Source organism: Tigriopus californicus, chromosome 8 (genome assembly GCF_007210705.1).
Source record: "Tigriopus californicus strain San Diego chromosome 8, Tcal_SD_v2.1, whole genome shotgun sequence".
In the NCBI taxonomy this organism is placed as follows: domain Eukaryota; kingdom Metazoa; phylum Arthropoda; class Copepoda; order Harpacticoida; family Harpacticidae; genus Tigriopus; species Tigriopus californicus.
In genome coordinates this window covers 1,915,053-1,929,465 of record NC_081447.1, presented here as the reverse complement: position 1 = coordinate 1,929,465, position 14,413 = coordinate 1,915,053, and the positions used below count along the sequence as shown (strand labels likewise).

Sequence of the window (14,413 nt, the reverse complement as noted above, 5' to 3'; positions counted from 1 at the left end):
CTTTAAGCCCTCGAAGTTCAAAGTTGGTCAAAACAATGAAGTCCTACTCTCTTCTTTATCGGGCACCTTCATTGTTCGATTGGCTTCCCCCAAATATTCGTACAGCATGAGTCAGACTTGGACAAGCTTCTGATCTACTCTAAAGGGCTCTATTCTGATCAAAATGTCACTTCAACCCTATTTTCAATGGCTTGCAAATCTGTCAACACGAATTCGATGGAAGGCCAAATATTTTATGAAGTTTGATAGATATCAATTAGATATTACTTTCTGTCATTTTCATTGTGCTCCTAATACATAATACATGCACATAATACATGCTGGGTAGTGATTACAAAAAAGCCCCCCAAATAATATCAAAAATGTAATTGTGGTTGGAATTGGTAGGTTGTGTGTTTACAAATCAAGAAATCATTCATTTTAGGGTCTGATTAAAAGCGGAGCAGACAAGAATAACAGAAGCAAATTTCTACTGATAAATGATAGCCCACACGGCCTTTATGAAAGGACTAATACTATTTCCAAATCCACCATTGGGATTGTTCAAACAGACACTTGAAAATGCGTACGTACAGGGTGGGCCATTTAAATCTGCGACCACTTTGAAGCTCCATTACTCGTGATTGGCTCGTCAAAGATGAAAATGATACTTTTAGGTAAGTAAGCTATACTCCTTGTGAGCTTAGGTATAAAAAATGGCGACTCAAGCTCAATTCTCCTTCAGGGAATCAATGGACGAAAATACAGTCTTAATGTGAATCCACGCTGAAAACGAAGCTCATTTCCCTCTGAACTGATCACAATGCATGGCAAGGAAACTGGGTTGTCATCACTCTAGGAAACTCATGAGCGTTTTTGACCAACCACCTGTGTGACATTGAGCTTTCAAAACTTAATCTTGGCAGAAGTTTTTCTCGTAGGAAAAGAACTAAATCATGTTTGGTTGAATTGGGTTCTTGAGCTTGTGCAACAATATATTGCAGATCTTCAGTAGGGCCCTTGTCCTTCATTTTTTGGACAGGCAATTGGCTCTTTCTCATCGCCTTTTCCAATCTTGTTGAAAAATACCTAAAATCATCTCAAACAATGAGCCAAAGGGTCGGGAAGGGGTCTTTAAATTTCTAAGAAACTGCCCCGACAAACATTCTTGGGTTGTTACCACTCAAAATGGCAAAATCATCGCTATCTTAGGGGACCTTTCGTAAACTTTTCAGTTGCTCTTAGTCCTTGGTCTTTTTCTAAAGCTCCTGATTATCCGGGGTAAATATTTCTAAGGCCAGAAATCTCGAAATTTTCCTTTTCAGGGAGCCTTCAAATTGAGACTGGACGTTCTCTACCACACCTAAACCTACTACAGGTGTGTTGCGTCCTCATCACTAGTACCATGGGTTATTGGTTATAATGGTTCGCTTCATAATCTAACATTTGCAGAAATGAGTCACCTTTTCATGCTGTCTTACCCAGCTGCTTTCAATCTTTTTCATAAGTTAGAAAATAGCCAAGCTGTGTTTTCAGCACAGTTGAAATTTTTTCTTCTTGTATGCTTTACTTTGCCAAGCGTTGCGAAGACAAAATACTTCTCCAGTGGGGTATCTTTTCCGTTTAGGTAAAAAATGTATGATGGTTTCCTCCCTGATTTTTTTTGAAAGTTGCAACTCTAATCCAGTGACTTATTTGCTACTGATGGGATTAAAAAACCGGAGTTATCAATTTACATTTTTGGACGTATGACATTACTACTTGCGTGACCAAGGCCCGTATTGTAGTCTCAAAATGTATCCCTGATTTGCATTAATAATTTCTTAATATTAATCATTTCAAACCATGAAAAGTAATATGAAAAAATACTTGTCAAAAAGTTGAGTAAAAATGATAGAGTATCAAAACCAAGCAACCCTTGCACCCTCGTATATTCGTCGCTTGATTCACGTCATATTTACAAAATGTCAAAGAAAATATCGTATAAAGTGGCTTTTTTTTGCAGTTTTAGTCCATCTTTTTTTCCGCAAAAGTAATGTTATCGGTAACGGGAACAAAAACGCCTTACTTTTTTTCGGTAACGGATTGAGAGCCCTGACTATTTGATCTTGGAGATTAGTCTTAATCTGACTCAGTTGGATGTTTTATCGTATTTCCGATAGTGATCCTAGCGATAGTGATCTATAATGGTCGAGCTCTTCCAAAAGCACCAAGGATATGTCACTCATTAATTTGATCCTAGTCAATATTTGATCAAACAATTTCAATATTTGGTTCATTACTCTCAAGTCGTTGAGTGTCGATCTTATTTTCCCAGACAACGCACTTTGAAAACTCATTCTCAGTTTTAGAATTGAATGTTATTTATTAGCTGCTGAAGTCAAGGACCTGAAATTAGTCTTATGAGAGTTTGATCTTAGTAGTTATTTCCCGTGGAGCTTAACTCTAATTCAGGAGTGGCCGTTAAAATGATAAATCCTTCAGATCCAAAGCCCAAGCTTCTTGTCCTTCAACTAGCCAGTCAACCAAAGTGAATCAGCTCTTGCTCTGCGAACTCTTGCCATGAAGTTTCTCTCCCCGAAAACGAGCCATTACGAAAAATGCAATTAGTCGTCCAACACCTGAGATCTCACTCACCTTGCTGGCAAAAGTTGTCGCAAGATTGGCGTTTGTGGCGTTTGGACCACTTCCATATTGGTTGGAACTTTGTTGGTGTGGCCTACCTGATCATCGAAGTTTTCGTCCGTGGCGTACATGATGTTCTTCCATCCAACCGCCTGAAGAGCAGTTCATCCAAAGAGCCAATGATGACAGCCAATCGCTCAATTGAGGAGCCAGATCCGTGTAATCACCTTTTCTCACTTATTGGATCTCTCGACTATGGAGGGGAGCCAATCGGCAAAGATCACCACCCATGAGAAAAGAGACGCTCAAGCACAAATGGAGAGGAACATATTTTCTCGTTCCATCTCGTTGGGATGCGAGTTGGGCATTGAGTCGGGCATTGGTCCTCCACCTCGTTGGTTCAAGCCAACCGAGAACTCTTCTTTCCAATGATTACTAGAGTAGCTAGGACCCACACCCACACACTGTAGTTCTCGCTCACTCTCAGACATTAATGGTTGCCGGTGCTTGGTCGAGAGACAAGACGCAGAGGCAGAATCTACCCTACCATGGTTCCATGTACTACGTACGTGCGTACTCTTCTGTGCGAGTACGTACAGCCGTACAAAGGAGGTTCCTACTCGTATTCCTTCCCACTCCCGTGGCAAAAGGAATCCAAGTCATTGAAGAATGTCGTCTTTGGATCTTGACAAGACTGATGGTGGTCGAGGACCCTCCCTTAAGACGATTCGACGGGGCCACCCAAACTAGCACGACAACGAGGACGAAGACGAAGACGAAGGCGACGACGATTGTATGTACTATGTATAGTAGCACTACCATTTCCAACCAACGCCAACCAAAAGATGGACGCTGACAAACATGAGTTTCCACGTTGAAGAAGATAGTGAGAGCTGCTTTCAAGCAGAGAGAGGATCCCGTCCTGCGACTTTTCCAAGCCCAGCCAGACAAGTTGTTGCTCCTTTTAATCGCTCTGGATTCAAGGGCTTTTGTTTATGACATGGTCGTAGTTGGCGCCACATGCATACGTACACAATTGCATGTACAGAGCATCTTGACTTGATTTGATTACGGGGTGTTTCTTGGTAGTTCATGAGCATCAGATGGGGACGAGTTCAAAGCCACAAGACATCATTTTGTGGATAAGAATTGTTAAAAGGGTTTGTCATTGACTAGAGAGCGCTTTCTCATAAAGATAAAAGATTTATACTAATAGTGATCTTGCACGCTCTGTATCTCTAAAAGAGCTTTTGTGTTGGATTCAATTCGCCCATGAAGACATATCTTACTCCCCTTGTGCCCATGGACACGTTTTATTCGCAATAAGTTATGTTGATTCATGTCTGGATGGTCATCAGCGAATCTAATTAAAGATTGCCCATCCCAATCATTCGATTTATCCGATATTGCTTGCCTCCAAAGTGTAACGGCAGTGCCCCCGTTGATGCGGGTCATGGCCGATGGGAATGTCTGGCCGTGGCGAACATACCGCTTCCTTGCCTCTTTTGCACGGATAATGTTGTCGATGATGAGCGTTGAAATAAGGTTCTAGCTCCACTTTCAAGCGCAAGTCCGTGCATGTACTAAGTCTTGGACGTCCATCCACTATGCACACACGAGAAGTGCTTTTTACTTGCTCACTGGCCAAGGAAAGAGGCCTCTAAAGCCAAGTCAAAATGGACACAACATGCCGTCAAAACCTGCATAGTCTCAATATCTGAGCTGAGATAAGAATGCAGCCCTGAAAGAGACTAAAAGACGCGGAAATAGTGCTCGCTCTAGACGTTACTCACAACAGAGAAGCCAAGCAAATCCGTATACAAAAGTTGGATTTTGTAGGGGGAAAAACTTTTCTGAACTGAAACGACGGGTCCATTGGAATGGAGATGGACATGCGAGTCAGGGAGGGAGCCTCAAGCCATGGATATCGACTTGAGGAAAAATCTACATTTATCATGTTATTAAGATATTCCAGAATCTGGCCGTCAAACTTGCCGAGTTCACACACTGGAACGGCTCTGGACGTCCAATGGAAACATGCTCCCAAACTCGACGACTAAGTAGTTGGAGTAGTTGGAGTCCTACAAGCTCAATTACGTATGTTCCATGAAGGCATGGACAAAATTAAAGATGAGGCCAGAACGAGCTAAAGACGCATGCAAATGTCCCATGTCGAGAGGTCCCGCTGATTGGACAAATGAAGTCTCCACCAAAGAGATACGAAAGCCTCGTCCCTCCCAATTGTTTGCTTACATATTGGAATGGCAAAATTTCAAATGACACAATCTAAATAAACGGCCAGAATGCTGATCGCTCCGTTGAGTTGTGACTGACAGTATCTGCATTAATTTCTTTGGAGTGTTAACCTCAATGCGGTTGGTCTTGGCCTTCCAAAGAGGACTAGGGTGTCCATTCCAATGGCTCAAGTCCTCTTGAGTCCTCTCAAAGGTGACGAGTTCAATTGAGGCTTACGAGGCAATTTTAGGTACATCAAAAGCGCTATTTTGACGGTTGCCAAGCCAATGAATAGTACGACATGTTCAGCCATGAAGATGGCCTTGATGGATTGGAAGACCATTATGGATACTAGAGGGCCATAGCAGAGAGAACGTTCATTAACATAGGCGGTTAAATAAATGGCTGTAGATTGGTCACCACTATAAGAGACGCTTTGAGAACAAACCGTGGTGACGGTTGTTTTTTTGGGGGGGATCATTTTTCGATCTCGTTTGCTTTAGTATACATGCTAAGAGTGTCAACTCGAATCATTAAGTAAATCTGTAAGCCAACATCATGTGATCAACGTTGTCAGCCATCACATCGTTTGTATACTTTTCCCAGGTCAGATTAGTTTCCGTCTGTAGATCGCGGGCCTAAAAAAAATCTTAAACTGGTTTGAAGAGGAGAATTGAACCGGGGACCATTCTCATGCTATACAATTGCATTAGCCACTTTGATACGTCTTCTCCCTCAAGGTGCGGTTTTTTATTTGTATTAAGATGTCATTTTGTCGGCATACCTTTGACACGAATGAAAATTGGATTATTTTTCGAACGGAAATTAAAAATAATAATTTTAAAAAAAAATAAGAAACCTGCATCAAAGTCAACTCAAGATTCACGTTATGAACCATAGAATGTATGTAATGACTTATATGTTAAATAATGAACCAATGAACGAAAGATAACAATGTCAGTAAATAATTTTGTATCCGAAATAAGGGCACCTTCTAGGAAGAATTTGTTTAGCAGAAAAGTGAATTTAACTTTGGGATTTTCGGCTCATAATCAATGTTACAACTATCTTTAAAAAGAAGTGTTCTACACAAACATCTATGACAAATAACCTGTCCTTGCAAAATATGTCACTTGTATGTGCCCATATTTTGTCTATTGAATTACAGGTGTGGACAACAATGTTTCTTAAGTTTGCGACGCATTTTTCAAGTAATCTATTCAATGTTGCATAACATGGAACGAAAGCACTCGTACCATGTAAATTGCCAATTAACAACAACAACAATGTCGTTTATCATGAAAAGGTTAATTCATGGGTTCCGTATGTTTCGTTGTGGTGTAACTCCAAATTGTACCTAGAATGGTGAAGTATCTTCCATTTTCACGAAAGGTAATGAAATTTAAGGCTGTGGAAAACGCGTCAACGAAAAGTACAGATCGTTACGAGGCCAATAATCAAACGGTGAAAAATTACGAATAATACAAAATCACCCCAGAACAACTCAGACGCCAACATTTGTCATCTTCATAATTGAGGCCAAAATTTTATGAATCATTGCTTTGTCTTTCACATGGCATCTCCACGTGATTTTTAGTTTCATAAGTTGCCAATAGCTAATTGCTCGGCGAAAATAGTCGGTGGTAGCCAGTGCAACATACTCATGTATTGGCTTATTGGTTACAACTCATGTAAGGAGTAATATTATTGAAGTACTCGAGGCTGTCACGGCGGTGGCCTCGAGGACATGTTACTCAGTACGAATTGAGACTCACTCGGCAAGCTATGGTTTGGTGGATGGTGGTCTCGATGATGCTCATGTTTCCAATAGGAACAGTAGGCTCGTTTGAGGAAGTGGAGTCGAGCAAGGCGTTCATTCATCATTTGATCCCGATCTTGAATGCCAAAGATCCATCCAGCGAGTTTATTCATTTAGTGGACACGTTGGTGCTCGTCACGAAGTTGGAGCCCTTGGATCCCGATTTATGGGCATTTGGGGAGCTGATCCACTCCGTGACGTCCCATCGCTATTTTATCCAATGGAGTCATAAAGTGGACCATCGCACGGGATCTGAGCTGAACATTCTAGTCTTAGATCTACGAGAAGATGCTCCAAACAAGATCGATTGTCGTCAAGTCGTCTGTGTATTCCACATGGAGCCGAAGAATGTGGAACAAATGACAAAAGGTCAATTGCATTTCGAATCGCGCATGTATGGGGTTGAGGTCGATAATCAAACCGGTCAAACTTGGGTGGATGAATTCTATGCCATTCCGCCGTATGGAACTGTGGTTCAAAACCACGTGGAAATATGGGCCGAATTCGAGCTCGCAAGGCAATGTGAATTCATTTGGAAGCGGCGATCTGATTTGAATGGAATAACTTTGAAAGTGGGGGCCATACCCGGGCCAAACTATTTCGAGACGGTCCAAATTGGGAACAAAGAAATTCTTCAGGGGATGGATTGTTTATTTTGGGGAAAATTGGCCCATTATTATTTTCAATCAATTTTAAAACGGTACAATTTTTTCTCCTTCAGGTAATAAATATTTTANATTCTTCAGGGGGAGGATGTGGATCGTATCCGGACTTTGGAGAAATCTCTTAATTTCACGGCCTCTTATGTAATACCACCAGACTTGGCATACGGATCAATCATCAATGGAACATGGAATGGGTTGGTGCAACTTCTTCTCGATAAAGCCATTGATTTTGGATCCCCCCTAATGACTCAAACCTTGGAACGGAATACAGCGGTGCATTTCTTCACCCAAACCGCAAGTGGCAAAGTTTTGTTGGTGAAATCCCCGAACAAGCTCACCAACTTCATTTACGGCATGTTCAGGACAGACGTGTGGTTGTGCCATTTCTTCACTTACCTTTTGATTCTTGGAACAGCGCTCATTATCGTTCGAAGTAGCACAGGAGGGGATGATGATTCCTCTTGGCTTAGTTCCACGGTAATAATGATCTATGGCGCTCTCTTCAATCAAGGTACTTCAAACACCAAAATCTGCCATAGGATTTCATTTCGAACCCTGCTACTAACAGCTCTCCTTTATGGGGTACTCACTCTCCAGATATTGTCTGCACGATTGGTATCGCACCTGAGCACACCGGTCACTGTGGATGATATCCAAACCATTGCCGATGTGGAACGCTTTTCTTATAATCTGTATTTAAGATATGGCGAGGTTTCTCAGAGTTTCTTTTCCAACGCTCCTCCAGGGTCCCCAGAAGAGAAGATCTGGTCCCAGCAATTGCTCAGTGATCCACGTTTCCAAGCCAGATCCCATGAGAGTCTGGTCAGAGACTTCTTTGCTGAGGATAAGGCTGTGGTGTTGTCTTACGAGGCAGCCATTCTCAGGATCATCCAAGATAACTTAAAAGTGGGTTGCGGTTTGAAAATGATCCCAAACCTCTACAAAAATCCAGCCGGGTTTCCTTTCAGACCCGAGTTCCCATATCAAAAGGTATTCGACTACCAAATGGCCAAAACCCGGGAATCTGGGATTTTCGAGCAACTGCAGAGGAAATGGAGCTTAGGCACAAAAGAGGTGTTATGTTCAAATGTAGATAAAGACCAAGACGAAGATGCCAAGGCCGTTTTCCCCATGGTCAAGGAGATATTCTTCCGCTTGCTTTATTACTTGAGTGTTGTAGCTCTTGTCTTTGTTTTCGAATTGATGTGGTTCTTTTTTGGCGCCACCTTTAGATCCTACTTACCATCTTTCCGATCAAATATCGAAAATTTGGAACCTATGGTCATCTAAAGTTTGTGCATGATCTACTACGTGTCGAATAAATATGATGGCGTTCCGTGATTGAAATTGAAGCAAAGGGAACAGTATCAAAGCCTCCAAAATACCATAAGGCAAGGGTGCAAAAGTTGCTACGTTTCAGAAAGGTTCAACATACTACAAGCACATAATGTGTCTCGATCATGATGTATTTGCATAAAAGGGCGGCTTTATGGTCGGGTCCAATTGGAAATGGTTTTCATTGTAACTGGCCAGACAACCATAAGGCATGTTTTCGATCGGATAAAGGCCCAATGTTGTATGGCCCTCTTGCGGTTTCATGGAATAAGCCGGAGGAAGTTGTCCAAATCGGCGCAAGTCCGTCAATGAGTGCTCCATTGAGGTGGAACCAGAATGAAATGGCTGTACTTCAGTCCCTTGAAACTGTTGGTAAAGATGGAACACCCAAAACCACCAGAGCACATTTACGCCTGAGATAGTCGAGGCAATGGTGCAAACAGCCCATTGCCAGTTCCGGTCTGCCACTGGAACATTTTCTGTCCATCCAAGCATCACAAGAATGAGAGCCCCAACCACGAATCCATTGATGAGAACCTGGGCCATCTTGTAGATCATCCAAGGAAGGAGAAGCCATTTGTTCCTCTTTGCCGTTCCTCGAATGAGCAATCCATTAACTCCAATTTCCATTAAGATCCAGAGCAGAGCTACCCCATAGTAATAGAACTGCCGAGTTCCTGTCCATCCCGGAAAGAGCTGTGCGAGACTCGAATTTCCCCTTGAATCGGTTTGGTTTGGATTGGCCAATTGTTGGCCTTCGTTCCGCATTTGGTCCATGCTCACGATGCCAATAACGAGTAACCCAGTATGGACCAAGATCAGCGAGAGGCCCATGGCCTGTACACCTCTCCGGAGCTCAAAGTACCAGCAGAAATGGTGTGAAAACATGGAACATGTTAGTGTACTTGCTCACGGGATCCAGGTCTTGGTGTTCCAAAGGCCTTCCTCTGCCTGATAGAAGGAAGGTGTTTACTTTACCAATTATTCCCCAGAACTGCCTGGAACCAGCGTTGAGTCCTCAGTGACAGCCAGAGTTCTGCTTCGGGCATTTTTCCAATATTCAGGTACTTGGGTGAATGTGCCCACATTGAGCCAATCTTGTCTAACGAGTTCTGTTCAGATGAGGGTTCGTCTGTGGAGAGGCCTTCTTTGTTATGAGAGCCCCCAATCATTCTTTCACTTGTAGGCCTATTTAGCATTATATCAAATAATTATTACTCTGGATGAGCTTATTCTGTCTACGGTAGTTATGGCCTCTTGGCCCTCCTTTTCAGTGTCCCCAGAGGGGCGTTATGAAAGTTAGTAGACAACTTTGCAAGCATGAAATAATTGGAACTTATGATTTCATATAGTACTAGGAATACTTTACTTGTTGCCCTTCGGGAATTCTTTTTGAGCTCTTGATTGTGAAGCATTGTAAGAAACATTGGCAAATGACTGTTTCTTTGCCCAAAAAATAATAATCTGAAGGCTGTGCAAAACAATGTTGGAATAGGCATGGAGTGCGAGGTTTTGTAGAGCTATGCGTTACCTCCTGATCCGATGTATTCCCGCTGAGGGAGTGCGCAATGAATTCCATCTTCATGTTCAAGCACTCGATGAGGAGGTAACGCAAAACTGAAACGTCTTCTAGCGAGGTTTCAGAGAGCTTTCCAATCCACTACTCCATGGAATAGGATACGCTCACGGAGGTTGTTGTTCACTCTAGTGCTCTGTATTAAAAGATTTGGGACACATGTAAACCCATTATTTTGGAACGGAATTGAAGGTTCAAAATTTAACCGCTATGGTGCGCTGAACTCACTTCTAAATACAGGGGCGCTAGTTTTGGCTATGGCATGAGTCAATTACAATAGTGTTGAAATTAGCGGAGCCGTTACATGAAAAATTTCAAAGGATAGTGCAAGAAACGATTTATTGATTAAATTTGAAGTTCTTTTTGACCCAAAAGCTCTACTATTGGAGGAAAAAGCTGTGTCATTAGTAGTGAATGAATTACGTTTGACACATCACTACGCATCAGAAAGATGGCGCTTGGGTGCAAAGGGGTTCAAAAAACAAATAACTGATACTGCGATCGTATCCCATTGCAGAAAAGGGAAAACGTTCAGTGAAGTTGTTCTTTGGGCCCATCAGCAGTATGTGTGACAATTATGTTAATCTACCTTTCTTTGTATCCGCAATTATACGAACAAATTGCAAGGCACTTTACCCGTTGTTCAAACACACGCCATTATTTGGTCATTTAATCAGGAGCGGGATTTGAACCAAGGCAGTTCTCCTTGCTTCCATGAAGCTTTAACTCCTGCCCACCCATGCCTTTCAAATGGATGATACCAAGTGTTTTCAAGAAATGAGTGAAAAATTACAGGGTCGAATATAAATTCCCTCTATTCCAACATGGTATCCAATATTGATTATTCTACAACTTTCACAGGTTGAGCCGGCTCACTTATTTGAGGTGGGCCCCTTGTATTTGCATAAGAAACCGTAGTGGTGACCATGATAGGACCCTTGTTCTTGTCCAACCCTGAGTCAGGGGCCACCGTGGGGGCGGCCTTGGCAGTATCCAACGCCTTAAATTGCTCATGCACCACGATCCAAAAATAAACGCCAATCAATCCGAGTCCAATAGGAAAATATGACAGAAGAGCACCCGAATTTGGGCGATGATAGCTCATTCCGTATTGCGTGGTAGCCTTGTCATTTTCATAGATGACAATGGGCGGAATGATGAACAACAATCCCACGGATATGACTTGATAGACCAACCAAGGTACCAGAAACCAACAGAGACCCAGGAATGTTCCCCATACCATGAGAACGTTGAGTAGAATACCAAGTAGAAGGAAGAGGACCAACAGGATCAAGAGAGTCTCGAACCATCCGCTCAAAATGGGTTCCGATTCCTCACGCCAAATGGAGAAAACATTCGTATAACCCTTCACTCGGTTTGCCCTTTCTTCCGCGGAAAGCTCACCCTGAGAATTACGGAATCGATTGAGTTCCACTATGGGACCAATCAAAGCGAAGAAGAACAGGACAATATAAAAGAGACCGATCAGTTTCACTCCAGAGGGTCGGTCAAAAATGCAACAGCACTCGGCTGTCGTGAATGCCAAACGACACATCCCTTGGCTTCGTCTGGAACTATAAATCTGTCGTTGAAGGTCCTGGAAACGGACCTTTTTGGGTCCTCACCCTTTGAAGAATCAAACGAGAGTCTATGTTTAGCCGAGAACGCCTTGCCAGCTACTCATCATGGATTGGAAAGCCTTTCCGTTGTGTTGTATTTTCAGAATAGTGTTATGGTGAAGGCCTCCATCTAATGCCCAGGTGTACAGCATGGAACACGCACCAACAAAACAGCAAGCAATTAGTGCCCAGAGTTTTAATTGGTTATTTGGCATGCTATTTCGCAAGAATTGAATACCCTGCCTTAGCATTGGTTAGACAAGAATAGGTGTCAGTTTCAGTTGATCTTTTTATTGCCAGTGCCGACGTGTTTATGAATCGTAGATGTAAAGTTTAAAAACGTCGGCATTTAGAAGCTGACAATGTTAATATATATGAGCGTTCAAGATGGGGCCCACATGGAAAATCGATACGTCATTAAAATGCATGAGACAAGCGGAAAGTGCGCTCAAGATAATGGTACAGGTATCCCGAGAATTACTCTAAGCCCCAAAAGGTAAAAACCTCGTGAAAAACGCCTCATGGACTCATGAGGTTATGATTGGTAAAAAAGCATGTCCAGCTGAAAGCAGATGGCGCTGGTGACCAAGGCGACAGAGTAAGAAAAAGGCGCTCCCTATCGGATTGCTTTTTAGGTATTTGGAACAATTTCATTTCGAGAGCAAATTAATGTACGAGCACGATACATTAGAGATCGACAATAAAAGCATTAAACGACTCATCTTTCATCAGTGGAATTTTTTTGAACCGTTAACCGTGCTTTGGCATCTCTAAAAGCCTCTTCTACAAATCCTTGGAAGACTGATAACTTGTTCCAAATATTCAAGTGGAACAGATCATATTTCACCGTCTTGAGCAAAGAAGAGAGACATTTGGGGAAAGTAGTACTATGATGACCTTTTTGGCCTTGAGACCGACATTTGATTTTTGAGAAAAGCCATCCCCGCGAGAATTAAGGCATTTACATGGGCATATTTTCAAGAAAAAGTCAGCAAATTGTAAGATAAATAATGGTTCTGATATGCTTCTATGTGGTCAATGAAGAGTCCATTCATGTAGGCTAGTAAGTCAGCCATGAAATAGTCCATTCAATCGACTGGAAAAGCCACCCACAAACCATTTGCTCTTTTAACATCATCCTTTTCGGCACCATCCATGGCGTTTTGAAGGAATCTTTACATTGTTAGAACATTGATAAATATATTTTAAAGGATCAGCTTGAAGAAGTCTTATCCTTCTGAAATATTTTCCAAACTTTTAAATCACTACTAGGAATGGAATTACCAACAGTAACAAACAAGATATGTTATGTATTTACATTGGAAAAATATTTGATCGAATTAGAGCTGAAAGATCTGAACATTTGACTTGTGGTACATCATTAACAAACAACATGTTCGGCCAGAGCCTTGAAACGTGAGATCCAATTTTGTTCCCAATGGTTGCTCCTGTTACGTTTCATGCAGAAACATCTTTAATACAAGGATGGAACAGTCCGATGTTTCTTATTTTTGACGAACATTGTTGGAGAGGTAGCACTGTGGTTATCCCATGTTCCCAGCATGACAAAGATTCTTGGTTCGATTCTCCTACCCGACTCTCCCCCAAATTAATAAAACTTTTAGACCCCAGCCACACTCAAAGAGGGAAAACCAGTTTTTATGAGAACATAACACAGCTTATCGCAAATATCCCTGGCCTTCGAGACCTACCCCTCGGACCCTAACGCCCACCTATATATAGCTTTTTGACAAATTGTTGTGTCCATGGCCCCGTAAAGACAAGGAAGCAGCCACTTGTTCTCTTTTTACTTAGAATCACAGTACACAGCATTCTAAGGTCGTTTTGTAATTGAGCATTAAAAGATTGGGGATGTAAGGTAGTTTTACTTTCGCTCTAGCGGAGACTTAGACGTCATCCAAAAGCTTTGCCTTGGCTGAGTCCTTAGTGCCTGACTTAGAACAAATACCTTGAACTGTTTGATATACCGGTACAAGGTAAGACCCAAGTGTCAATTGGCAGCGTCCTTGATCAAGACCGCATGATCCAGCAAACACCCAGGTAAAAGTTCCCATTTAGCCCCAATCTATCACGAAGTGAAAAAGCCCAACTCACCTTCTCCGTCAAGTTCATATTCCCAGGTGATTAGGGGTGTTTGGCCCAATCACTTTCCTTGATTGCTATTCATTGATGTTCCGTAGTATTACTCACTTCTTGAGTAAATAAAGAGCACTATTGATACGACAGTTTTAGAACATTCTGAGGATTCTCAAGCCCGCCAACACACTTGATTCATTGGTGTTCGTTATTATTTTTCTGTCAATAAAAGTCCACTTGTTTATCACACGTATATTTGTCCAAGGATCGAAAGTCTTTTATAGCTAAACATGGAGCTAAATCACTTGCAGGCAAAAGCAAGTCAAAGTCCATTACTAAAAGGGTCACTCAAAGGTGCTTCCTTCCATCCTTGGAGACGAAGAAAAATGAAACTGAGCGAACCTTTTGTCTGTCCCCTTTATTGGAATAGTGGAACAAGCGAGATGGAAGACGACCGTTCTCG

General features: G+C 42.1%; 1 protein-coding gene across 2 annotated transcripts in view; it reads right to left on the bottom strand.

Moving 5' to 3' along the window:
• The window catches only part of LOC131885728 (inactive dipeptidyl peptidase 10-like), a 54,163-nt gene that overhangs the window by 21,011 nt on the left and 18,739 nt on the right, over positions 1-14,413 (bottom strand). Inside the window, exon 1 of one of the 2 annotated variants that reach the window (XM_059233867.1) lies at positions 2,703-3,024. The exons of the other annotated variant lie outside the window; for it this stretch is intronic. Within the exon in view, the coding sequence (XP_059089850.1) occupies positions 2,703-2,735 (33 nt within the window). The 5' untranslated portion in view covers positions 2,736-3,024. Of the gene's footprint in view, positions 1-2,702; positions 3,025-14,413 lie in introns of those variants that run through there. 2 annotated transcript variants of the gene reach the window in all.